The sequence below is a fragment of the Squalius cephalus genome (assembly GCF_949319135.1).
Source record: "Squalius cephalus genome assembly, chromosome: 10".
In the NCBI taxonomy this organism is placed as follows: Eukaryota; Metazoa; Chordata; class Actinopteri; order Cypriniformes; family Leuciscidae; genus Squalius; species Squalius cephalus.
Window position 1 is genome coordinate 7662135 of NC_137131.1, and position 25921 is coordinate 7688055.

At 37.3% G+C, this 25921-nt stretch overlaps 1 protein-coding gene across 3 annotated transcripts in view; it reads right to left on the reverse strand.

The window, feature by feature from the left end:
- Positions 1 to 25921, reverse strand: part of cntn4 (contactin 4) — a 156552-nt gene that overhangs the window by 3271 nt on the left and 127360 nt on the right. For 2 of the 3 annotated variants that reach the window (XM_079883995.1, XM_079883996.1), the window contains exons 13-22: positions 14639 to 14814; positions 10642 to 10762; positions 10032 to 10190; positions 8627 to 8776; positions 7506 to 7576; positions 4659 to 4893; positions 4314 to 4429; positions 2585 to 2771; positions 1724 to 1836; positions 585 to 753 (exon numbers count right to left, since the gene is read on the reverse strand). In XM_079883995.1, the coding sequence (XP_079740121.1) occupies positions 585 to 753; positions 1724 to 1836; positions 2585 to 2771; positions 4314 to 4429; positions 4659 to 4893; positions 7506 to 7576; positions 8627 to 8776; positions 10032 to 10190; positions 10642 to 10762; positions 14639 to 14814 (1497 nt within the window). The remainder of the gene's footprint in view (positions 1 to 584; positions 754 to 1723; positions 1837 to 2584; positions 2772 to 4313; positions 4430 to 4658; positions 4894 to 7505; positions 7577 to 8626; positions 8777 to 10031; positions 10191 to 10641; positions 10763 to 14638; positions 14815 to 25921) is intronic. The other variant, XM_079883997.1, reaches the window with a different exon arrangement.

A 25921-nucleotide genomic window follows, 5' to 3' on the forward strand; every position in this document is an offset into this window, starting at 1 on the left:
CAACATTGATAATAATAAGACGTTTCTTGAGCACCAAATCAGCATATTAGAAGGATTTCTGAAGTAATATCTGTTGGAAATCCAGATCTGCCATCAATAATAAATTACAATGTAAAATATATTAAAATAAAAAACTTTTTGAATTGTAATAATATTTCACAATATTACTGTTTTATTGTATTTTTGACCAAATAAATGTAACCTAAGTAGAAGGGACTGAAAAATCGTACAGACCCAAACGTTTGAACAGTGGTGTTTAATCTCAAATATATAATATTTTGTATTTACCAATCTTTCATGCACGTTTAGTAATTATTTGGTGAGCAGTCATGTAATCAGCAGGATAATGTACAGTAATCAGTGCAAAATGAACCCCTTCAGGCTGATTCAAGTCTGATCGCCCTGTTGAGTTTAATGTGATAATGACAGGCTGATTGTACATTATCCCTCACATATTATAATGCTAAATTACTTATAATGCATTTTATTTATAATATTGTAAGCTTCAAAGTTTTTCCACTTTTACATTTTTTTTTTTTTAAATTTAGCATAAAAAATAAGTCACTCAGCATAGGACAATCTACCTGGTATTCTGGGAATTTTGATCTGTGGGCTGCTGCTGCCTTCTCCTCCTTCTCCAAAAGGCTTGATCTGGATGAAGTACTCCACATCTGTGGGCAGCGAGAGCTCCACCGACGTGGTGTTAGTCTCCATAACGTTGGGCCTGCTGAAATGGTTCCGCTTGTACAGTACCTACAGAACCATTCCAAAATGTTTTAGGAACAATTACCTCCAATTACATGGTCCCACATTATAGCACACCCAGTGTTGGGGATAAGTAACAGATAGTAATGCGGGTAAAAGATAACTTTTTTTTCAAGTAACTAGTACATTTACAACAAAATAAGAGTTACTTTTTCAAATAAGTAACGCAAGTGACTATGTATTGACTGAGACTTCTGTCCCCATGTTGAGAGAAATCATAAGTGCAGAGGTGTTGTGTGCGCTGTGTGAACATGATAGTTATTGTAGTTCTAGACTAAATGTGAGCATGCATTTACTCATCAAACTTGCACAAAAAAGATTCAGTTTTCCTCAAAATGAATAAAAACAGTGAAATGCAAACTCAGAATATTACACAACATGCAAATATTAAATGTTTAAGTTTGTCAAATATAAATATACTTCATGTATTTATTCTCACTTTATTAAACAATATCTTTGATGATCCTGGTCAATCATACCAAGCAAAAATGACTTTAAACATCACATTTATGTTTAATTTTCAAACGGTTTGTTTGAGTTGCGCCCTCTATTGTACAGGCATGAATTTGTGTTTCCTTCAGCCTGAGGCTTATTTTCACTTTTGGTGTAACCTTTACATTTGCCCAAAATAGAACTTTGGTTTTTGTTGTTATTAAAAAACAAACAAGCAAGCCCAGCTCAGGAGAGAGAAAGTAACACAAAGTAACGCAACAAATTACTTTCCATAAAAAGTAACTAAGTAACACAATTAGTTACTTTTTTAGGGAGTAATGCAATATTGTAACACATTACTTTTAAAAGTAACTTCCTCCAACACTGATCAGACCGATATGGGATTTTTAATGGCTGATGCAGAAGTGTACATACAATACAAGCAAACCAATAGAGGCTTTGGAGTCGTTGTCACACACATATCAGAGCATTTGGAGGTGTAGTTTGCAAGAAGATTTGGGCTTACCTTATATCCCATGACCTCGGATTCATTTTCAAGAGGTTTCACCTGTTCCCAGTTGAGAATAATCTTGGAGTTTGACGTATTCCACATGACTTTTGAGGGCGGCTGGCTGGGGGCTGGATGAAGACAGACACAAATCAGAGAGAAAATAATCTAATACAATAAGGCCCTGTTTACACCTGGTATTAAGATGTGTTTTGGTCGATCGGATCACAAGCAGACGAGGTAGACACATACTCGTTTACACCTGGTGTTTTAATCCGTCTCTTTTGTCCACTTTCAGCCACTTCTGTCCTGATCTCTTCAAGAGGAGGGTCTATGGGTGGGCCAAATTCTCAATCTAATGGACAAAATAAGCTTGCACAATTTACGTGAACGCGCACGGAGACGACGGAAAAACATGCAGAGAGAATCAGCTTTCATTTCTGCTCTGACAGCCGCACGTACACGCCGAACACTGTGAGTGTGTGTTATCAGGAATGGTGAGAGAACATTGTGCTTGGTACGTTTTTCATCTTCAAACCAAACTCAGGTCTTCAGACAACAAAGTTTAAATTCCGTCTGGCTAGCGCAGTTCCCATAATGTTTTAGGTCAGTAGGTGGTCTTTTTTCACTGTTCAAACACATTCGACCACATGAGCGTTTACACTACGAAAGCAATCTGGTCGAATGTGTTTTTGACTTCCTCTGGAGGTGGTGGAAAGTGGACAAGCTCAAAACATTTTAGACCCCGTTTACACCTGTATTTAGCGTCATTCATTCGTGATTTAATCGACCAAAACGCATCTTAATACCAGGTAGTCAAACACTCAATCATTCAGTGACATCCTCTTCAATCAATCTAAAAAAAAAAAAGTTACTTACGGGGCTTTTTGGTGGTAACATTGACCGCTGGACTTGGTGGTCCTGTTCCTGCTGTGTTGTAGGCTCTCACTGTTATATAGTAAGAGCTACTTCCTTTTAAGCCCTGAATAATGGCTATTGTTCGGTTTCCTACTGTCCTTAGCACACTAGCTGTATCTTCTTTGCCATTCTTCTCCCAGTATCTCAACTACAGAGAAAGACAAAACAGAACCGCTCAGCATTAAACTTTAATTAAACTGGGTGCAATATCATTTAAAACTACTGGGAGAAACAATATATTTGTAATTTTCTTTGTGGAGTATCTGAATAGCAGGTTATCTGCTTACAGGTGCTTTGGTTACTCAGCCACTGAAGTGTGGCAGTATTGAAATGAACCTGTCATAGGAAAATCATCTTAAGCAACGTTTCCCAACTGTCAGGTTGACTGATTTTCTTTTCCCCTCCCAAAGTCTGTGGACAGTCCCAGCGAAGAGTCAGAGACGGATGGTGGCACAAACCTAATTTGTATTTGTTCCATAACTGTTAGTAGAGGACAAAAAGGTCTCAGTGCTTTATATTTACGATCTTTGTAGATGACTTACAACAAAGAAACGACTAACAACACAACTCTAACTAGGAGTTGGTTGCAATAGTACAGCCTAAAAAACAAAACACTGTTACTATCAAATTAAAAAGGTAGCTCGCATTGTAATATCTACAGTGCGCAGCAACAGTACTCTGGGAGATTTTCTCCATAGGTTGTTTCCCTAGTGATAACAAAACACATTACTACCATTTGCAAAACTGCTTATAACTGCTAAACTCCTGGTGAAGAACTTCACAACCCATAATCCTGTAGAGGCATCCAGCAATCATAGAAGTCCCGCCCAATCCCATAAAGCACTGTGAATGATGTAACAGCCTCCTTATGATCTCAACTTCTTATATCCACTACCATTCAAAAGTTTGGAGTCGGTAAGATTTTTTTAATGTTTATCTTGTTAATGTTGTATTATTACAATTTAAAATAAATGTTTCTATGGTAATCTATTTTATTCCTGTAAAGGCAAAGCTAGATTTTCAGCATCCAATACTCCAGTCTTCAGCATCACGTGATCCTTTAGAAATCATTCTAATATGCTTCTTATTATTATGAATGTTGAAAACAGTTGTGCTACTTAATATTTTTGTGTGAATTGAGATACATTTTTAAAGTTTATTAGAAAGTTCAAAGAACAACATGAATTTTGAAATATATTTTTGTGTAACATTATGAATGTCTTTACTCTCACTTTAAAAAAAATGTAGTGTCCTTGCTAAATAAAAGTATTAATTACTTAAAAAAATCTTTTGAATAGTATTGCATAATATTTGTATATTTAGTAAAAGTGAACACATAAATATATATCTATATCTATATATATATATGCATAATACTTAAAATCAGTTATCATAAATCCATATTTTTAAATTGTATCCTTTTAATTGGTTAACATGAGCTAATCAGTGTCAGTCTTTGAGTCATCAGTAGATTTATTTTGAAGGATTAAGCAATTAATTAAACAATTAATTCTATATTTAGATTTAGCAAGTTTTATTCATGTTCATTTAAAAAATGTGCATAATGGTTTTAATATTTAGGGTTTTGAAAAATCTTAAGTAATTATAACAATAAACTAAATATTTCGTTTATGCACACACACACAAAAAAAAAAATTCAGCTTTTAATGTGAAAGTGTTTAGTGTGTACCTCATAGCCGAGAACTCGTTTCTTGCTCGTGCTCCAGGGAAGGGCTTTCCAGGACACCTCAATGTCAAACGCTGAAAGACTTTTGGCTCTGAGTCGACTGGGGGCCCTTCCAGGCTCTGAATTCGACGGAGAAATTCTTCGATTAGAGCGTTTTATTCAACAAATGTCTGTAAAAGTCCAACTCTTTTTGAAAAACAAGGCTGGCCATGATTAATGGGTTCTGGCACAACACACTTCAGTTAACTTGGCTCCTATTAACTGGCTGCTAAGCGCTACACAGCGATATGTGAAAGGGTACATTTGACTTTAATTTCTCTGTTGCACACAACGGTTAATATGACTGACCCTCCTCAGCAGAGTAGATGGTGACCACGAGCCCAAAAGGTCCTTCCCCCTTGTTATTGTACACCCCCACTTTCACTTGGAACGGGGAGAAGGGTAAGATGGTCTCATTTTTGAAGACATATTTGGAGGCTTCGGGAGAGGGAACTGCCGCCTGCATCCACCCGGTGGCGCCAAAGGGCCGGAAAGCAACGACGTAGCCAAACCCTCCTCCGTTCTGGAGCTCTTCAGGAACAGGCTGCAACACAGACACACACCCACAAATATAGCACATACATCTATAATACAGTACATTCCCTTTATTAAAATACCCTGATATATTATCCTTATATACTACTACTCCTTATATGTTCACCACAGACAAAAACAACCATGTACCATGGTAATCTAAATGTCATGGTTTTACAACCATGCTACTTGTTTGTAAGGTGTTTTCTCTTAAAGGGATATTTCACCCAAAAATGTAAATTCTGTCATTACTTACTCAACCTCATGTTATTTCAAACCCGTAAGACTTTCTTTCATCTTAAAAACACAAATGAAGATCTTTTTGATGAAATCTGAGCTTTCTGTCCCTCCATTGACAGCTACGCAACTACCACTTTGACACTTCAAAAAGGTCATAAAGTGATTGTAAAACTAATCCATAGTCCAAATTTTCTGAAGAGACACGATCGCTTTATATGATGATCAGACTGAATTTAGGCTTTTATTCACATTTAAACATTGATCAGCGAAAATAAACAGAAGCTCAGCCGAACCTGCTTGACGGGCAAGAACAAACCTCATTGGTTCTTGCTGAAGCTCAATCATGCTGCGTAACACGAGAATGAACCTCATTGGTTCTTGCTGAAGCTCAATCATGCAGCGTAACACGAGAATGAACCTCATTGGTTCTTGCTGAAGCTCAATCATGCTGCGTAACACGAGAATGAACCTCATTGGTTCTTGCTGAAGCTCAAACGTGCTGCGTAACACGAGAATGAACCTCATTGGTTCTTGCTGAAGCTCAAACGTGCTGCGTAACACGAGAATGATCCTCATTGGTTCTTGCTGAAGCTCAAACGTGCTGCGTAACACGAGAATGATCCTCATTGTTTCTCACAGGTCAAGCGAACATGCTTAAGCTTCTGTTTACCACAACTGATGTGTTGTTGATGAATGTTTATGTGAAAAAAAAAGCCTAAATAAAATCTGTTCAGAAAAATGTGCACTAAACCGCTCAATTCATATGGATTACTTTTACGATCTCTTAATGAACTTTTGAAGCGTCAGGTTGGTAGTTGCGTAGCTGTCAATGGAGAGACAGAAAGCTCTCAGATTTCATTAAAAAGATCTTCATTTGTGTTCTGAAGATGAACGAAAGTCTTACGAGTTTGGAACGACATGAGGGTGAAGAATTAATGATCTTTTTTTTTTTCTGGGGGTGAACTAACCCTTTTACTCTAGAGTTTACACACAAACCCGTCTGTTATATTTTGGCTGTGCAGACAGCAGGGTGTATGACTTTCCTGACACCCGTCAGGCATCAGACGCCGTATTCGCGCTAATCTCTGCCGCGACGTGGTCTGAGGCAATATCTGTCATCTCTGCCTCTTCAGCAAGAGAGGGATTACATCTCCCAGGAAATCGTTTTGCCAGGTAATGACATCATGGTGGTTTTTGTTTGAAATATTGGTCTGCCACTGACCATGCAGTAATGCGGTGCGGTAACGGTGAGACCACCAGAAAATAGCATCCATTAGTCCGAAACCATGGCATGCGACTCAAAGAAGGGGGAGATTATGTTTTCACGCTCGCACACTTGTGCGGGAGAGTTTAACGGCTAAATAAAAATGCACCTGTAATCAAGCGCTCACTCCAGTGTCTGCTGTGAAAATAACAATTTGCCATAGAGAGACCAAACCTAATGGGATGTGTTCCAAAACCTAGGAGCTGCCTTGTTGTCTATTACCGGTAGCTCCCTTCTAAGATTTGGAGCAGCAGAAACAGTGCTCGACTGACAACTGATTTCAATCAATCAATCAATCAATCAATCAATCAATCAATCAATCAATCAATCAATCAATCTATCTATCTATCTATCTATCTATCTATCTATCTATCTATCTATCTATCTATCTATCTAGGAACAATCTCAGAAAAATCTGACAAAGCTACACAATTCACATTTCAATACTGATAAAAAATAGATAAGTCTAATAAAGAAATATTTTATTTTAAAACATTTTTGTTATTAAAGTATAATATGAAGTCTTGAAATACAATATAACACTAGGTTTTGTACAGTGAAATCCACCAGTACTGTTGAATGAAGTGGTGGTTTTGGAGTAAAAGACATGAAATTCTCTTGGACAAAAGCTGGCGTTCTGTGGTATACGTCATTTTTATTTAAAAAACAACAGAACTGAAGTCTCAAGTTCCCTGTGACAAACTTCCAGCTCAATAGATAATACCAGCTGACTCTCAAACCTGAACAATAGAACATTTCTCATGAAAGGAGATACAGAAAGAGAGAACGTAATCTTTGAAAAGTTCCTCGCAAAAATTCGAGGGTAACTCCATTTAATTATCTTTGCTGCTTCTCCTGTATGACAGCGGCAGTTATTGCCACGCAGCTCTTACAGAAAATGAAGTGTTCTGTGTATCCACTGTACTATGATTAATGAAAACCTCACATAAAAGGAACAATGATGTCTAGCCAGCTTGCAAAGGGAGACTGTATACAAAGGACTCACTAAGGGAGAGAAACACACACACACACACACACACACACACACACACACACACACACACACACACACACACACACACACAGAGACGGGCGGTGAAGTGCATTGGTCATCTTACCTCCCAAGTGATGACTAACTCTGATCGACTGCCACCTCCTCCGCTCACGTTGGCTGGGGTGACCTTGGGAACTGGAGGAAGGAAAAGATTTACTCAGTTTGGCTCAGGTGTGGCCATTTAAGACTTCGGTTTTTGCATATCATTTGAAAGTTCAACAAATAACATGGACAGGATTTGAGCTGAAATATATTTTCATGTATAAATGACATGCTTATATTTTTCGATGCTGGGCACAGTTTTAACTGTATGATTTAAAAGCTCAACTGTGAGCTGAAAATAAAAACTGATATAAATTTAGTTTAAATATATATATACAGTAGTATGTTGGGGGTCTGCAAGTTTTAAAAAAAGTTTTTTTTATAAATAACCACAATTTTTTTAATGGTAGTGTAGTATGTGTGTAAGTGTGTGTGTGTGTGTGTATGGGTGTGTGTGTATATATATATATATATATATATAATATATATATTATATATACAATGTATTTCTATAAAAAGAAATACATTTTATATAAAAATGTATTTCTCGCACAGCAATGCCATTTAAGTAAGTAAAAATGCAAGGTGAAAAAAATATATATATACTATATAAAAAAAAAAAAAAATGTTATATATATATATATATATATATATAAATATATATATACATATATATATATATATATATATATATATATATATATATACATATACATATATATATATATATATATATATATATATATATATAATTTTTTTCCCACCTTGCATTTTTACTTACTTAAATGGCATTGCTGTGCAAGAAATACATTTTTAAAAGTACAAATACTCCATTTTAGCCTGTTAGTAATTTATACTAGCCCATAAAACTGCATGCATAATTACATTTGAACATTTTCTGAAGGAACGTAAGTGGTGTTTGCATGCAAAATGAGCCGTCAGGATGCTCAAGCATTGCAGCATATTGCTATGGGGTTTTGTAGCATTTTGCAAGGGTGTTTGCTTACTGGCTAAAGTCAGAAGTCTTAGATATGGCTTTGGTCCTCCTTCAACGCAATCAACGCGTTACGGAAGATAGTGACTCACACCACATGATGCTAATTGAAAGAGCCACATGCAGACTAACGTGTCTGAAGCACTCACCTGTTTCTTTCGTCCTGGCTTTCTTCGAGGGTTTGCTGGGCTCTCCTGTGCCCACTGCGTTGCCTGCCAAAACTCTGAACTCATACTCCACCCAGGGGTTAAGCTCGATTACTGTAGCAGTCAGATGTGTGCCCCCCACCACCTCCGGCACTGGAACAAAACAGAACACACACATACTGTGAGACGAGCCCCCTCGTGAGCCTGCACGGCCCCCTGCTCGCTCACACAAACAAGATGCACAGCGCGGGTCTCTTCGGCTCGGTGAGATAATAGGCTCCGTAGGTAAGATCCAAAAGCGGGCTTATCGACAGGTGCTGTGAAAGCTGAGATAAAAATAACACCCTATAGTTGCAATTATACATCTATCTATCTATCTGAAATTCAAAAATAAGTAAATTCTCTGTTGTAAAGCTTCATTTGTGTGTGTGTGAAGACAGTCATAACATTAAAATGTTCAATTCAGATTGTTCTTTTCATCTTTGTGGTTCTTTTCCTGGCACCACAGTTTTATATTTTGTCAAGGTAAGTGCCCTATATCTCTCTATACTGCCATTCAATGTTTTTGGGGTCAGTACGATTCTTTGAAAGAAATTAATACTTTTATTCAGCAAGGATGCATTAAATTGATCAGAAGTTATTTAAAGAAGAAGTTTTTTTAAAGTATATTTTAAAATAGAAAGTTATTTTACAATTATTTTAAAATATTAAAACATTTCACAATATTACAGCGAAGCAAACATATTTGATCAAATAAATGCAGCCTTGGTGAGCATAATAGACTTCTTTAAAAACATTAAAAAATCTTACCAACCACAAACAATTGAACAGTAGTTCAGTGTATGTGTGTGTGTGTACATGTTTTTCTATCCCGGTGGGGACTTAAACCTGAATGCACACAGACTCATGAGGACCCATGTCACTGTGGGGATCTAAATTGAGGTCCCCATGGGCACACAAGCTTATAAATCATACAGAATGAGTTTTTTTTTAAAAAGTAAAAATGCAGAAAGTTTTGTGTGATGGGTAGGCTTAGGGGTAGGGTTAGTGTAAGGGGACAGAATTTACCGTTTGGACAGTATAAAACCATTACGTCTATGGAGAGTCCCCACAAAGATAGCGAACCAGACTGTGTGTGTGTGTGTGTGTCATTTTACATTTTACTGTCATTGTGTGGAAAAGAGCAAAACATCTCCTTTTGGATCGCTGTTCAAGCTACAGAGAAAGCACAACTACATGTGGTAAAACCAATCATTTTGGCAAGGTCTAAAATAAGCATTAACAAGCATAAAAAAAAAAACACATGATGAAAATCTCAGTACGTAATAGGAGAGAAAAAAGCAGGGGGACGAAATAGGAAACTATGCAGAAAATGTTTTGATCAGTGAAGGCTGGTTAGAAGCCCCACCTGTGCTAACAGCTTGCCAGCCGAGGGAGAAAGGGGTTCTAGCCTGGATGGTGTAGGCAGTAATTGGACTGTGATTATCGGGACCAGGCCTCCAGGAGAGAGTGGCAGTGGTATCTGTGATTTCTTCCACATGGATGCTGGTAGGGGGGCCAGGGGGACCTGAGACAGAAGACAGCCATGCAAACCAGAACACACACACACACACACACACACACACACACACACACACACACACACACACACACACACACACACACAATGATGTCACGCTTGTAGGCTGCACATAGACGGCCCCCTAAAGCACAGCAATGCAGCTGGTTAAGTCTGAGCTACATGTTTTTACTGACTTAAAAGCTCTAATTAGATTATGTCTCATTTTTTATGGGTAATTTTTTGCTGTAGCAGGAAAACCAGCACATCTTTCCTCCATTTGGTAAACATTTACAATGCGTCACTGGCTTGTTTAACAGTCTGTAACACTGTATCTAGTTAGTTGATGAATATTTAATATTCAATAGCCAGAGTGTGCAAAAGTAGATTATGTCTTATTTATGTATATAAGATATGATAACCACATGCAAGTGTTATTTATGTTTCACAGCATTTTCACCTCTGACAATCAGGTCAGTTGCAATGGAGCTGCTGTCCACCTTGGTCTGTACGGCACACGTGTACTTCCCAGCATGCCTCAGCTGAATGTTTCGGATCATGATGTCACCTGCTGAGTGCTGCTAAAAAAGAAAGATCAAAGATATGGTAAGGAGTAACAGATTGGGTAGGGAAATTAAACAAATTTTATTATTCAGTTGTATTTGCACATCTTAAATAATGCTTGTTTTAAATTACATTATAGTACATATATTTGATATTTATCAGTATAACTTTTGGATGAACAAAAATTCTGATGACTTTTTTTTTTCAGCTTTCTGTACAGCCGTAGACAAACTATGACTACAAGGACATTATTTAAAAAGTAATTTTTTTGCATCATGGCCTATTGTTGCCTTAAATGACATGCAAATATGTAGGTCATACAAAAACAATTTTTGTCTAGATGAGCAGTTTTTGCTCAGAAATGGCTACCAATTGGACCAGAGTATATTGTGAATAAAAAATATGGCTAATTTGGTACCTGTCTCTGTGAGTACTTAGAACAATTTAATTAACTTAAAGGGGTCATGAATTGAGAAATCAAATTTTCTTGATCTTTTGACACACTGTATAAGAAGTCATTGTACTATAAAAATATCAGTTTCAATAGTTTCAGAACTCAAAAGTTCCTTGTTAGTCAAAAAGACAGCTTTGATTGAAACCAAGCTCAGAAAATGACTTGTTTCAGTTTGTCACATTACTACATCATAGTGTGACGAAAGACCACCTCTACAGAAAAAGATCAACGCCTACTTCTACATCATGGCCTCTTTAGCCCCGCCCACCGATTCGTACATGTCATATAATAGTAAAAACGAAACAGAAGCAAACAAAATGATAGAGGATTACAAGATGGTTTGAAGTGCCAAGTTGTGGAAAAACAGTCTTTGCATTGCCTTCCTTGTGATACTATAACATTAAAAAGTGTGGATGAACTTTATTTTTAAAGGGATAGTTCACTTTGAAATTAAATTTTGGTATGTTTTAGCTTACCTCAAGGGCATCCAAGATGTAGGTGTCTTTGTTTCCACAGTAGTTTCAATTTTGATATTTTTAGGTCAAACCGTTCTTGTCTGTCAGTCATATAATGCAGGTCTATGGTCACCACCTCAAAGAGCACGCACAGAGAAGTCCAAATTAAACCATTCCCCATCGTAAGTACACATTGATGGCCTAAGACACGAAACGAGCGGTTTGTGTAAGAAAACGAACAGTATTTATATCGTTTTTACCTCTTGTACACTTTCCGGCGCTTGCGCAGACTAAGCCAGAACGCCCTCAGATCACTTGGACGTGGTTGTGTAGAGATAAAAACGATATAAATACTGTTCGTTTTCTCACACAAACCGCTCGTTTCGTGTCTTAGGCTATCAATGTGTACTTACGATGGGGAATTGTTTAATTTGGACTTCTCTGTGCATGCTCTTTGAGGTGGTGACCATAGACCTGCATTATATGACTGACAGACAAGAACGGTTTGACCTAAAAATATCAAAATTGAAACTACTGCGGAAACAAAGACACCTACATCTTGGATGCCCTTGAGGTAAGCTAAAACATACCAAAATTTAATTTCAAAGTGAACTATCCCTTTAACGAAGTTCCAGTCAGATCACGTCAAGACACCATTCGCTTGTATTTATACTGTAGCATCGCAATCAAATTGAATAGTTGTGATTTGCTGTTCTTTCCTTTGCTTCCGCATTTATGGAGTTAAAGGGGGGGTGAAATGCTCATTTTCACTCAATTAATCTTGAGTACCTATAGAGTAATATTGCATCCTTCATATCTCCAAAAAGTCTTTTGTTTTATTATATTTTTAATTGAAAGATAGGGTGTACCGAGTCTTTCCGGAAAAAAACGAGCGGCTGGGGGCGGGCCGTGTGGGCGAAGCTTAGCTGTGCTTACCCGCCAAGCTAACAACAACACACAGACATTTGTTCAACAGTTTTACTCACCGTTCCAACGCACGACCGCGAACCTTTATCATTGTGACTGCTCGATCCTTAAGCATTAGACGATCTGCAAATCCGACGATCTGGGCTTTGTTTATAAAACAATCATCGTCGAAACAACAATCTTACACAACTCCGTTTATGCTCAGGAAAACAAACTGCCACGGGTTCCTTAACGCTGGGTTCTTTGGGAATCTGTGCAGGGTTGTCTTGCCCTGGCAACCAAAAACACACTTCTTTGGTGACATTGACTTCCCAAAAGCCGGGCAGGGCGCTTTGATGGCGAACTGCTTTCGCTCTCTTGCTCTGGTCTACGGTTGCGCGCGCGCCCGCGTCCTCCCGGAGAAGTGCCCTTAGGACCCATATAAGGAAATTCCGCTCTATCTTACGTAAGACAGAGCCATACTCGAAAAAAACTTTCCGAAACTTGTGACAAACCGGAAGGAGTATTTTTGGAACAAAAATACTCCTTCAAACGTACAACTTAGTTTTTGAAACTTTGTCCATGTTTAGCATGGGAATCCAACTCTTTACCAGTGTAAAAAACTCAGTATGCATGAAATAGCATTTCACCCCCCCTTTAATGCGGAAGCTTTCCCGGATATGGAAGAAAGCACATAGAGAACGCTATTTTTGTTATTGTTTTGATCTAAGCCAACATCAGAAGTTATCAAAACAATTTCACATATGTAATGGTGGGGACGTTGAAAATTATTTTAATATGCAAAACTGTTACCCGATCATTGCAGTGGGTCAAAGTCTTGAATGCTATCAAAACGGAGTGTTCGAAAGAGAGGGTCAAAAACAGGAGAGAAAATAGCTTATTACTTCTAAGTTAGGATGCCTTTTGATGTAAAAATCTTGATAACATTATATATATATATATATATATAGAAATGCAGTTCATGACCCTTTAAAGCAAATTTCGGTTGTGTAGAATTAATAACTTTGCTATTGGGGTGGTGGGGGGCACACATCTGACTGCTACAGTAATCGAGCTTAACTTTGCTATTTGTCCTTATCAAGGGTATATACTTTCCCCACATTCTTCACTCAAAGTGCTGCTATTAAGATACATCACTCATAATAAATCATAGTAATCAGGTAAAATAATATTAGAGTGGCAGTTTTTGCTCTTAAAATAGAGCACTTCCATCTAGAAAGTTCTCCATTGCTTGTTTCTTTGGAGACGGGCCACCTCTATGGATGACATGATGAACTAGATGGCAAGAAAAGCGATCAGGCCCTCACCCCCAAAAGGAGAGGGGAAAAAAATATCATGAACTTTTAATGAAAGAAACGCATGTGACTGTACAAGTGCTGCAATTCACACTGAGTGGGAAGCTTAATTATACTGTAGATTAATACAGAATGGGTTGTCAGTGCCTGCACATATAATGGGAAAATCTCTTATCATAAATTCACAAACTCAAAACTGTGGAATTTAATGAAAGAATTAATGTGATTTTTTTTCCCAGCAATTCAGTTGAAAGTACTCGGTATGAATATCTAAAGAACAATATGTTACCACTTATAGCTTAAATACATTTGCATATATGTATGTGAAGTGTCCAGCTAGTAGACACAGCGTTAGTTCTTAATATTTTTTTTTTAAGAAAGGAAAAACAAGTATTTAAAAATATATTCAAAAACTATGGCTCTGTTCCAAAACCTATTAGCTGCCTAAGCCTGCACAGGCATGCAACGCCTGTACTAAAAGTAGTAAGCATGATTATGCTGTATTCTGACTCAGTGATTTATGATACATTTATTTGCTATATTTAAATTTATGATTAAAATATATGCTTAATAGAAAACAGCAACATATTACATGCTATTTTTTTTTAAATGGTGGCAGCTACTGGTGGCTGCCATGTTGAGATCACAGGACCAGACATAAACTATACACTTTATCTTGGTAATCCCAGTTGTATCAGAAACTTTTGGCTGTGATATAAATAAATAAACTACTGAATGGTATTTTTAATTGTTTGTTCTTACTCCGCCAACTTTTTCAAAGTATCCTCCATGGCTGCCGAAGTGGATGAGCTGCTCGTTGAAGAACCATGTGAACTTGAGCTCCAGCGAGGAGTCGTAGGAAACCTGGCAGGGAAGAATGATGCTCTCGCCAACGGTCACATCCAGCGTGTTGGGAGCAGTTGTAATGATCGTTGGCTCTGGAAAACAATATATATCAATGGTTACACATAAATAAAATTCAAAAAGTACCATTGTGGAAATAAAACAAGCATTAACGTTTTGAAAATTCTTGACTTTTATTCAGCAAGGATGCATTAAATTGGTCAAAAGTGACAGTAAAGACATTTATAATGTTACAAAAGATTTCTATTTCAAAGAAGTGCTTTTTTTTACCTTTAATTCATCAAAGAATCCTTAAAAAAGTATCATGTTTCCACAAAAATATTAAGCAGCACTAGTGTTTTCAGCATTGATGATAATCAGAAATGTTTCTTGAGCAGCAAATCAACATTGATTTCTCAAGGATCATGTGACACTGAAGACTGGATTAATGATGCTGAAAATTCAACTTTTTCATAAAAGGAATAAATTACATTTTAAAATATATTACAACAGATAAGTTATCTTTGAATGTTGTTCAAATGTCCAGTGCACAGAGCTCCACGACAGATGGCTAACAACTAACAGGGCAGTATCTAGGGTGGACGAAGAGGTGAATAACCGAATAAAACGATCCATGAGCTCCACCATGTGTCACTGTCTGATCTTTGCTAAGCCCCAAATGTCCCAGAATGCACTACTCTGAAAAACAGATAACACGCCACCAGTCCCGGCAGGGCCTGTGCCCAGCTCACTTTCTTTCCAAGTCAGTTTAGCTCACACACAGACTGGCGCCATTTCACAAGTGAACACGACAAGCACGCCTGCTCCTCCACTTTCAGAGTGCAGCCTTGTGTAGAACAGGTGCATGAGAGCAAAAATCCGCTGCAGGACGCTTTTGAGCCTCATGAGGGCGCTGTGTGTGTTTCCCTGAAATGTCCATCAGACAAAATTAAGCACGGTGAATGATACCCCAGAAGAGTGCAAATGTATGCTGAAAGCAGACGGCACAAGCTTCCAATCTATGTGTGAGGATTCGATTCTGGAATTACAGGTCTCCGACACATGAAACAACCTTTCCCATTTCGACTGCTATCAAACTGGAAAGGCAAAGCTAACAGGTGCGTTACTATGGGTTTTGTGCGGAACACAATGAGGGGCCGTCGGATGAGGCTTGCTTCTTTTATTGTTTGGATGAGATCCCTCTCCGACTGTCTGTCAGATTCACACAATGGGATGACAATACGGCACTGCCTGGTATTCTGTCAGCTCTTAGCCTGGCAATTCAATTCAGAATTCAACAGCAGCGCCTTGAAGCCCAGAAAAGAGCATGTTACTCGCTCTTCTCCTGTAGGAACAGCACTTGTTGGAGGATTGGTTGAGTAATGTACCTTTACTTCATCCCCGATACCTTCACCACTTTCATCCTGTTCTCCGTGTAATGCTCCCATGTTATTGTTTGCCATCTCTCATAGTAGACGGATGTCCCATGGCTCCCTTTGTTCTTCACTATGGAAGTGGCTTGGGGTCTCCAAACAAGGCGGATTCCTCTATGGTCTATATTTAAACAAGCATCAGACCAAACTGAACAAGTGAAGAATTACCACTGTAAGCCAACGAGAAGCTATTAATACCTATTGTAGTTGTAATGAATGAATCGCGCCTCACTGAGGGTGTAGAGGGAATGTGCGGTCGCGCTGATCCGCAAATTTGCACTTCAGACCAGAGCTCTGAACGGTGGTAGAAAAATCTCTTAGGTGAAACCTGAAAATTAATTCAAGGCAAAGCTGACACTGCTGTCTTACAGTCGAGGTTGTAGAACTGGAGAAAATGCCTCTTATTACCCCGCTCCATCATCATTTGTGACAGATTGCATAGATAACCTCGTTTAAAAGACCTGACGCCCTCAAGCTCTCGTCGGCGTAATCTGAGTGATATCCTTCTTGCATAATACCTTGTTACTGTTACTGTCTGTCATTAAAGCTGTCGAGAGAAGACGAGACCCTATAGATTAACAGCGGCAATCCGTGGAAGCTTTCAGACCGATCCCATCACAGAAACGTCAATGACCTCAAAAGTGTTCACACTTTTGAATTAATGCAGCCCCATCCATTTTGCTAATATCCTGCTTCATAGCGACAGAAAGAAGGTGACGGGAACGGAAAAACCCTGCTACACAATGACCAAGCAAGTTTAAATGGTCTGTGGAAGTATAGTAGAGCCAGACTACACGTGATTCTTCTCTAATATTTCTACTTGAATATTGCAGTCTCATACAGGTCAAGTGTTCTGGGAGGCTCACAATGATTTGGCACAAAAACCAATTGAGCAAAGCCAATGTGCAGATCTGTGCGACAGGCTCCTGCTGATCGTGTCAAGAAATCAAACTCAAACAAGGTCAAACTATTAGCAAATAACACCTGTGACTTTGTCATTTATTTTAAATAAGATTTTCTATATGTATTTTATGATAGCAATGCACTGCAAAAAATGTTTTTTTTTTACTTAAAATAGTAAGTATTTATGCTGAGTTTAGTCAACTTGAAATGTGAAATTGTAGTAAGTGACAACTTGGATATTTGAGTTGACTAAACTTAAGATTTTAAGGCAGAACAAACTTACTTCATTAATTTTTTTTTTTTTACAGCGTGTATACAAGAATCTCTGAAAATGAATAAATTAATGTAATTACATCAGGAAAGACAATATACATAAATTCCCTCAGCAAGAGTGGGTCAAATTCTGTCAAATTCGTAATTCGGAATAAAAAATATGCAATTATATTAAACAATTTTGAAGTAGAAAGTATGTTCAACTTGTTTTTCATCTGTAATAAAAAATGCACTGAAGCAAACTCAAAACTTTGAGAAAACATTGTCATGCAGCACTGACGTTGAGTAAAAGTAGATAAAGCAACTAGAAATAAACGTTTCAGTCATTCAGTGTGTTTTATGAAACTCTAAGCCGCCATCAAAACACTGTTCCACAGAAGGAATAACAAAACTCAAAAGACACAAAATAGGACAAAACCTAAACTACATCACTAGAGAGACAACTGCCTGTCCATAGTAATGCATATGAATTAACTTCTAAATTGAACAGGAACTTGTGTTTTTACAGTGAAATATAGATACGCATTTTTATTTATAGAGAACAATGGAGAGAAAAGAAAGAATGGGATCAGGAAAAGTCATGAGCTTCATTCACATGATTACCAGGCGGCTACAAAAAAGTGTACTTGACATGATTCTTAAGATTTTCACCAACAAAAAAAAATCTATACCATACTAAAATCGGTTATATATCTGCCCCCATTCTCCATGTCTTTTTTTCCTCTCCTCATGCACACTCTAAAAGCACTCGAAATGACCAAGGCTCCTTATCTTCACTCCAATACCTCGGCAAAATCGCACCAAAAGAAAGCTGACAAAAAGCCTGACCACTGCAACCTCTCCCAATTGAGTTTCCACCCTCCGCGATAACCTTGCGGATCTTGCAATCCCCCTTTTTTGAAGCTCGTACTCAGACAAGTCGGGTCGAAAACATCACAAAGTAATAATTGAAATAGAGCCTCTTGGATATGTGCGCAATCTGTGATAGCTTTAGTCCTTTTTCAGAAGAGCATTGGGTAAAATTCCATCAAATATAAAAGCATTTAATAACAAATTAAACTTTAGTCAAAATAAAAGTTTAATCGTCAAATGAGTAACAACACAGAAAAAAACAGTACTAGCTGACAATGAAACAACTGAACACCACTGAAAGAAAGAAGTTGTAATTATAATGAATAATTATTTTTAATTATAAAAATATAATATAATATAAAACAAACATACATATATATATATTTTTATTTTATTTTATATATATAATAAAAAATAGGCCTAAGTAGTAACAGCACAAGTGGAAATAAATTCAACCACAGTTTTATGTATGAAAGCGGTTAAACATCCTATTTATTTTTTGATTATGTTTTAATGTGTGCACTGCAACTTTAAGCGACATATGCGATAATTGTGTACGTTGCATGCAACAGTGAAGACAACTCATTATGAAAATGATCTCTCACCAACTCTGATATCATTGTCCAACATCCAAACACATGATCTGATCCTCAGTTAATCTCTGTCCAGCAAAACTAATTTCTAATTAAGACTAATTAATCTAGGTAATATCCTCTCAGCGTTCTGATGATTGGGACATCAGCAGGGCTGACACAATGCTCCGTTTCCAACCGCTGTTTGCTGGGAGGGTTTACATGCAACTTATCCAGTGGGAATCTAATGTGACAGGTATTTTTCAGCCCTCATATCACCACAGTCAATTTAAATAAACCACTGTCATCTCCCATAAGGGTTGCGGCAGACGCTGATGTACACAGGCAAACCAGGTTTCCACTCCTAAATGAAATTGCAAATGTAAATGCCCCTGTCTTAGTCTCAGTGCCTTATTAATAGTGACAGTTAGGTGCTAGATCATATAGGGGAACATTTGTACGTCAGCAAGGATGCAGCGACGCACACGGCCCACGCAATCGAGAGTAAACGCTCAGGGTGGGTGTCAGATAGACGCCCGTGACACTCTCTCTGAAATATAAATCTGAAGATAATCGTGCAATTCATCCAGATAGAAAAAAGATGCATCCTTCTCCTCAGGCTGATTGATAACCAATTTAATGGGCCGCTCCCCATCCTCAGACGCATTACAAAGTGTCTGGATAAATGTCATCAATAATGACAGAGCGGACATGTTTGAGGAATGCGTTAATGAAGAGAAATAATGGAATAAAAGGTGCGAGACGACGCGGCGAACAAACAGCACGCACAGGGCAGACAGTGACTCGAAGTAATGAGGCAGGCTGAGGACCAATCACAATCCCGTTAGACTCTTTTTTGACTTCAGTTTGAGTTGAAAGAGCCGTTATTACTTTAGTGTGAAATCCGAGTCCTGCAAATGAGAAATAAAACATCCTTTCAAGAGATAATTCTGTTTTTAGAGACGGATAATAATAATTATGAGCCTGCTTTTCAACCTTTACGGTGTGAAATGATCTGTGGAGTTTCATTCTTAAATTAAATATCTTCAGATTAAAGAATTCCACTCTTGATTAATTAAATATGTCAGTGTTAGAAAGTGAAAAACCGTGCGAATGTACAACACTCGCACTGGTGAACAAAAATAGTCTTTCAATGAAAAGCACGGAGCGGAGACTCAACATAAAAGACTTATAAGATACTCATCCAGTCATCCATCTCTCTCCTGCTTATATATATCATCTATAATGCAAGTAATGCATTTTTAAATTATTAACCAGCCGATGGGAACACAGACAAATGAAGATTTTACAAGTAACTGGCAGAGAAAACAAACAATTTGCCTTCATTAACAAATATCTGATTTATTATAGACAATAGGCATTTTTGTACCAGGGTGTTTTGTTCTACCATAATTGTAATTAATTATGATCAGTGTTGGGGAATGTTACTTTTAAAAGTAATGCATTACAATATTGCGTTTCTCCCTAAAAAGCAACTAATTGTCTACTTGGTTACTTTTTATGGAAAGTAAAGTGTTGCGTTACTTTTGCATTACTTTGTCTCACCTGGGCTGGGCTTGCTTGCTTGTTTTTTAATAACAAGATAACAAGTTCTATTTTTTGGTAAAGGTAAAGGCCCTTCACACCAAAAGTGAGAGAAGAGAGAAGAAGAGAAGAAAGTTTATCACTCTTAAGAAACACGATTGTGCTTTTTATCTAAAGTCATCTCATTAGAATGGATGAATTGGATCGTTAATAAAGTAAGATTATTGTTCATTCTATGACATAAAGTATATTTGTATTATTTAACATATTGGTTTCACTTTATTTTGATGGTCCCTTGGCTTTAACACATTCTGTTGACTATAAGTAACTTTGCACCTACATGTCTACTAGGTCTCATTAGTATGAAGGTAAATCAGTAGCAAAACTCGAGAGCACGTAGATGTGAACTTGAGAACTTGTACAATAAATATTCGTACTTGTACATGAACATTTACACTCACAGCTCAAATGTGAAAACCTGTAAAATAAAAATCTGAAGTTGAATGTTGAAATTTGCACTCGCAGACAATAGTCACAAACCTGTATTCTGAATCTGAAGCTGCAGACAAGTAGACACAAATGTGTAAAATGCCATTCACAGAAATACAACGACAGACACAAACTTGTAATATATATTTTGCGTTTAATCTTACATTCACATTCGCGGTACAACCTCAATTAGGCACTTGCAACTTCTCAAATCTGTCACTGCAAATTCAAATTTCGCGCCTTGACTTTTGCTACTCTTTTCGCGATATATCAGGTGCAAAACTAACTTGTGCACTTGAAACTCAGAGGCGGTGAGAGAGAAAGGGGGGCGGGAGGAGGGGGGGTCAAAGGAGCCGTTTTATTGGTTGGCACCGAGCCAATGAAATGGGACTTCGATGATGTCACGAAACCCACGTGCACTGAAACGCTATTAGACTGATATTAAAAGAAATAAACAATATTATCAAACTCAGTAAACACCATGCTAATAATGCATACTACAGAAAAGCAGATGAGCACAGAATATGAACACAACGCGTTTAATTGAGACAGTGGTATTAAAAGACCAAACTCAGGAAACACCATACAAACAAAGCACACAGAAAAGCAATTGAGCACAGAATATGAACGCAACAATTGTACGTTTTCTTCCCATAGAAAACCAAGAAAACGCTTAATGAGGCTTAATGGATCAACAGTTATATATATTCAAAAAAAACAATAACAAAAAACATAATTCGTTGCATTATTAATAAAACACAGGCAGCAAGTTTATTTGCAATGAACACACATTTGCTTTCTTTCGTCATATTCTGTGCTCATCTGCTTTTCTGTAGTATGCATTATTAGCATGGTGTTTACTGAGTTTGATAATATTGTTTATTTCTTTTAATATCAGTCTAATAGCGTTTCAGTGCACGTGGGTTTCGTGACATCATCGAAGTCCCATTTCATTGGCTAGGTGCCAACCAATAAAACGGCTCCTTTGACCCCCCCCCCCCCCTCCTCCCGCCCCCCTTTCTCTCTCACCGCCTCTGAGTTTCAAGTGCACAAGTTAGTTTTGCACCTGATATATCGTGAAAAGAGTAGCAAAAGTCAAGGCGCGAAATTTGAACTTGCAGTGACAGATTTGAGAAGTTGCAAGTGCCTAATTGAGGTTGTACCGCGAATGTGAATGTAAGATTAAACGCAAAATATATATTACAAGTTTGTGTCTGTCGTTGTATTTCTGTGAATGGCATTTTACACATTTGTGTCTACTTGTCTGCAGCTTCAGATTCAGAATACAGGTTTGTGACTATTGTCTGCGAGTGCAAATTTCAACATTCAACTTCAGATTTTTATTTTACAGGTTTTCACATTTGAGCTGTGAGTGTAAATGTTCATGTACAAGTACGAATATTTATTGTACAAGTTCTCAAATTCACATCTACGTGCTCTCGAGTTTTGCTACTGATTTACCTTCATACATTAGAGTGTTAATCAAAATAAAGTGTTACCAACATATATAAACAAGTACCGGTAATCTGATTACGCAACTTACGTTACTCATGCGTTTACCCACAACACTGATTATGATTGCATATAATGATATAATTGAATTTGTGATTATGTTAATAGATGTTAAATGGCAGAACCGGTATCATCTGCATCAGCAGGTTCTCATTTTATTAGATAGATAGAGAGATAGAGACATAGATAGATAGACATTTGTTCTCCTATGGACACAATTTACACCAGGCAGCCTTATGGATCATCTCTAAATATAGAGGAATCAGCCATGTTAAAGAATAATGATGTGACTCATGCAAAAGACATTTGCATTTGCATCTTAAAAAAGGGCAAATGAAACAATCAAAGCGATCACTATAGCAACCACTAAAAGGAGAACTGCCTCCAAGGTGCTTTATTAGAAAACCGTGGAGCTGGTGTCTGAAGACCTCCGAGAAGAAAGACAAAAAAATGGATTGAACCTTTAAGTAAACATGACAACACGCTCAGTCACAACAGATTTGTTTTTATGTCGGACTGTTTTTTTGGGGGGGAGGAAACTGCATTAAACTTTAAATCAAGAACAAACACGTCAAGTGTGGACTATGTGATCTCATTACTATTCGCAGATGTTCAAAAGTACACATGTTTTTTATTTGAGCAGATACTTATTCGTACAACATCAATGTATGGACAACATATACAATGTAAAACCTTTTAAAAAACACTAGCTGGACCTGAAATAACTGATTTTCTTTACAGTGAAAACCAATATCTAGAGAAAATATTTGAGGAAAAAAAGTTCACTATGTACATTTCCATGACTTAATATTTTATTAGTTTCATATTACTTTAGTATATATGTTTCCATTTCAGAATGGAATGAAGTAGCTTAAATGTCCAAGCAGGTAAACAAGCTTAAAATAAATATAAAGGCATTAAACATTTAATTAATCTTAATTTTCATGTAAACAATCAAATATATATAAAGTTGTATTCACATAAAATAACTGACATTTTAGAAGATATCCATTCAGTATGTTGACTGATTCAATATCAATCATATGTGTTATGAATACTATACTGTGGTTGTGTTTTTTTGCAGAACATAAGGCTTTAGCTTGGCTCTAACAGTGTCTACAGTAGTTTTGACTGTATGGTATAATTATGGATGTTATTTTGCTGATGCAGCATGTGTACGCCCTTCTGACATACTAATGGAAAGAAAATGGACGTTGACATATAGCTGCCAGTGGCGTATCACTTCTTTTGACATCTTTGGCAAGTGAAAAGTGCCTGGCCTCATTGCATCTATCTATCAATCGTGTTTAAGGTTCTCTGCCCCAGTCCATCTATCTATAAATCCCATTTACTCAACCCACGTTCCCCCTGTGTTATGTCAATAAGTTGATAACATAATACATACGAATATAAAATGAAGGGGACTCAATATTTATTGAGTTTTTGATGGATCTCCCCTTGACATGCAATGATTTAGGGTTTCAATGCCTGACAAAGGTTAATGAAGTAGACTAAAACCTCACACTTAAGGCACAAGAAACTCTGCAGTTTGAGAAATTATTCACTTCTAAAAGAACCTGAGTGAGGCGATAAATACAGAGCTTTTTATAGACATGTAGTTTTGCTTCTCGCAGGATTACATTAAAATGAGGCTCCTGAATGTTTGTTAAGGACACTTAAAAGACTTTCTATAAAATAGCTGGAAACCCACAGCTTTTGATAGCCGTGCTGAAAAAGGCTGGTTAAAGATGGTTTTATTTCAGCAAGCCTGAAATGTAAAACTAAAATATATTTAAAGCAATTTTGTGTATGATCTGCCACAATACTAGTGGGTTGTGGGGTGGCGGCCAAAGCTGCTATACGATAGCTTAAATTATGACTATAAAAAGCTACGAATATGAAAGAAAATCCCAATTCAGACAGACTTAATTTTCCCTGAGGAGTTTAGGTAAAATTGTTTTACAGTGTGATTTTATGCCTCAAAACAAATTACCCACTGTTCTTCAGCTACCTTTGTCGACCTCTAAGAGGAATGTCTGTGATTTTGGTATGTTATTTTTTACAGTGCTTCTCATTTATTTTGACCTTCGCCAAATACTGTAACTAAAGCTAAATTTGTAGTCGTGCTGCCTGGTTCACCTTCATTATGAATTTTTGCCAACTTTTTTGGTCAAATAACAGTTGGTGGTTCAAGTACTGCTGGCATCCTATTAAAAAGAGGATTAAATCAAAAAGGAGAATCTCTGGAATTAAAACAGCCGATTTATTATTATATAATGTTATAATTAATTACATCTTTATTTCAGTTGGTTTTAATGGGTATACCTTCTGTAAACAGCCACATGCAGACAGAAGACACTCTTATCTTCAGGGTTTTGCAAAACTTTTAAATGAATATGTTGGAACTGAATTAGCCAAACTACACAAGAAGCGGAATTGGAATTGGAATTTGCAATGAATGTTTTTGAATTTCAAATCAATTTAATAATTTTCTTAAATTCATCCAGTTTGGAATTTCAAAAGCATTCTCAATAAAAATCTGTTGATAAAAACATAAAGAGATCCCAATTCCAACTGAATCTGTACATGAAATCAGAGGTGTCCCGTGTTATTAAATCATAACTTACATGCTGTTTAGAAAACGAATCTGCCCAAATATTGCTCAAGAGAAAGAGAAAGGAACAGAGCGATGAGGGAGGTAAAACACACACGTTGCAGAGGGTATGGAGACCTCCACTGAGTTGTGCTTACATCCTGAAAATCCACCCAGCCTTAGAACACTCCTAAGTGAACATTCTCGGCACCGCACACCCACCTCTCATTCATATTTAATACAGCATAATAACTCACTGCTCCAGTGACTCAACAAGTGTGATCTGGGTCCCTCCGGGTTCCCCGTGCTGGTGTTCTGACACTACACTCCTTCATCTCATTAGGAAATAAAAGGATTCCCCTTGGCTAAGATCAGATAGCTTTGGAAGGTATATTCTACTTAGACATAATACAGATAAGCACACCGAAAAGACGTTGTAATGCGACTTGGGTGGATGTATGATGCAGAATGTACTGTACACGGTTAAAATAGAGATTCTTTATTGCCATTCATGGTTCCTTAAAGAACCTTTAACATCCATGGAACCTTTCCATTGTACAGAGAACCTTGTGGTGAAAAAAAGGTTGTTTAGATTCTTAAAGGGATAGTTCACCCAAAAATGAAAATTCGAACATTCGAACAAATGAAAAAATGAACATGTTGTTCCAACCGCGTAAGACATTCGTTCATCTTCGGAACACAAATTAAGATATTTTTGATTAAATCTGAGAGTTGTCTAACTCCTCCATAGGCTTCTAAGGGACTGAAACTTGCTGGCCCAGAAAATGTATTAAAGACATCGTTAATATAGTCCAAGTGACTCCAGTGGCTCGATCTTAAGTTTATAAAGCGACGAGAATACTTTTTGTGCGCAAAAACAAACAAAAATAACGACTTTATTCCACTTTTCATTTCCTTCTCTCTGGGCCTCGGGTCTTTGAAAAGTAAGAAGGAAAGAAGGAAATGAAAAGTGAAATAAAGTCGTTATTTTTGTTTGTTTTTGCGCACAAAAAGTATTCTCGTCACAACC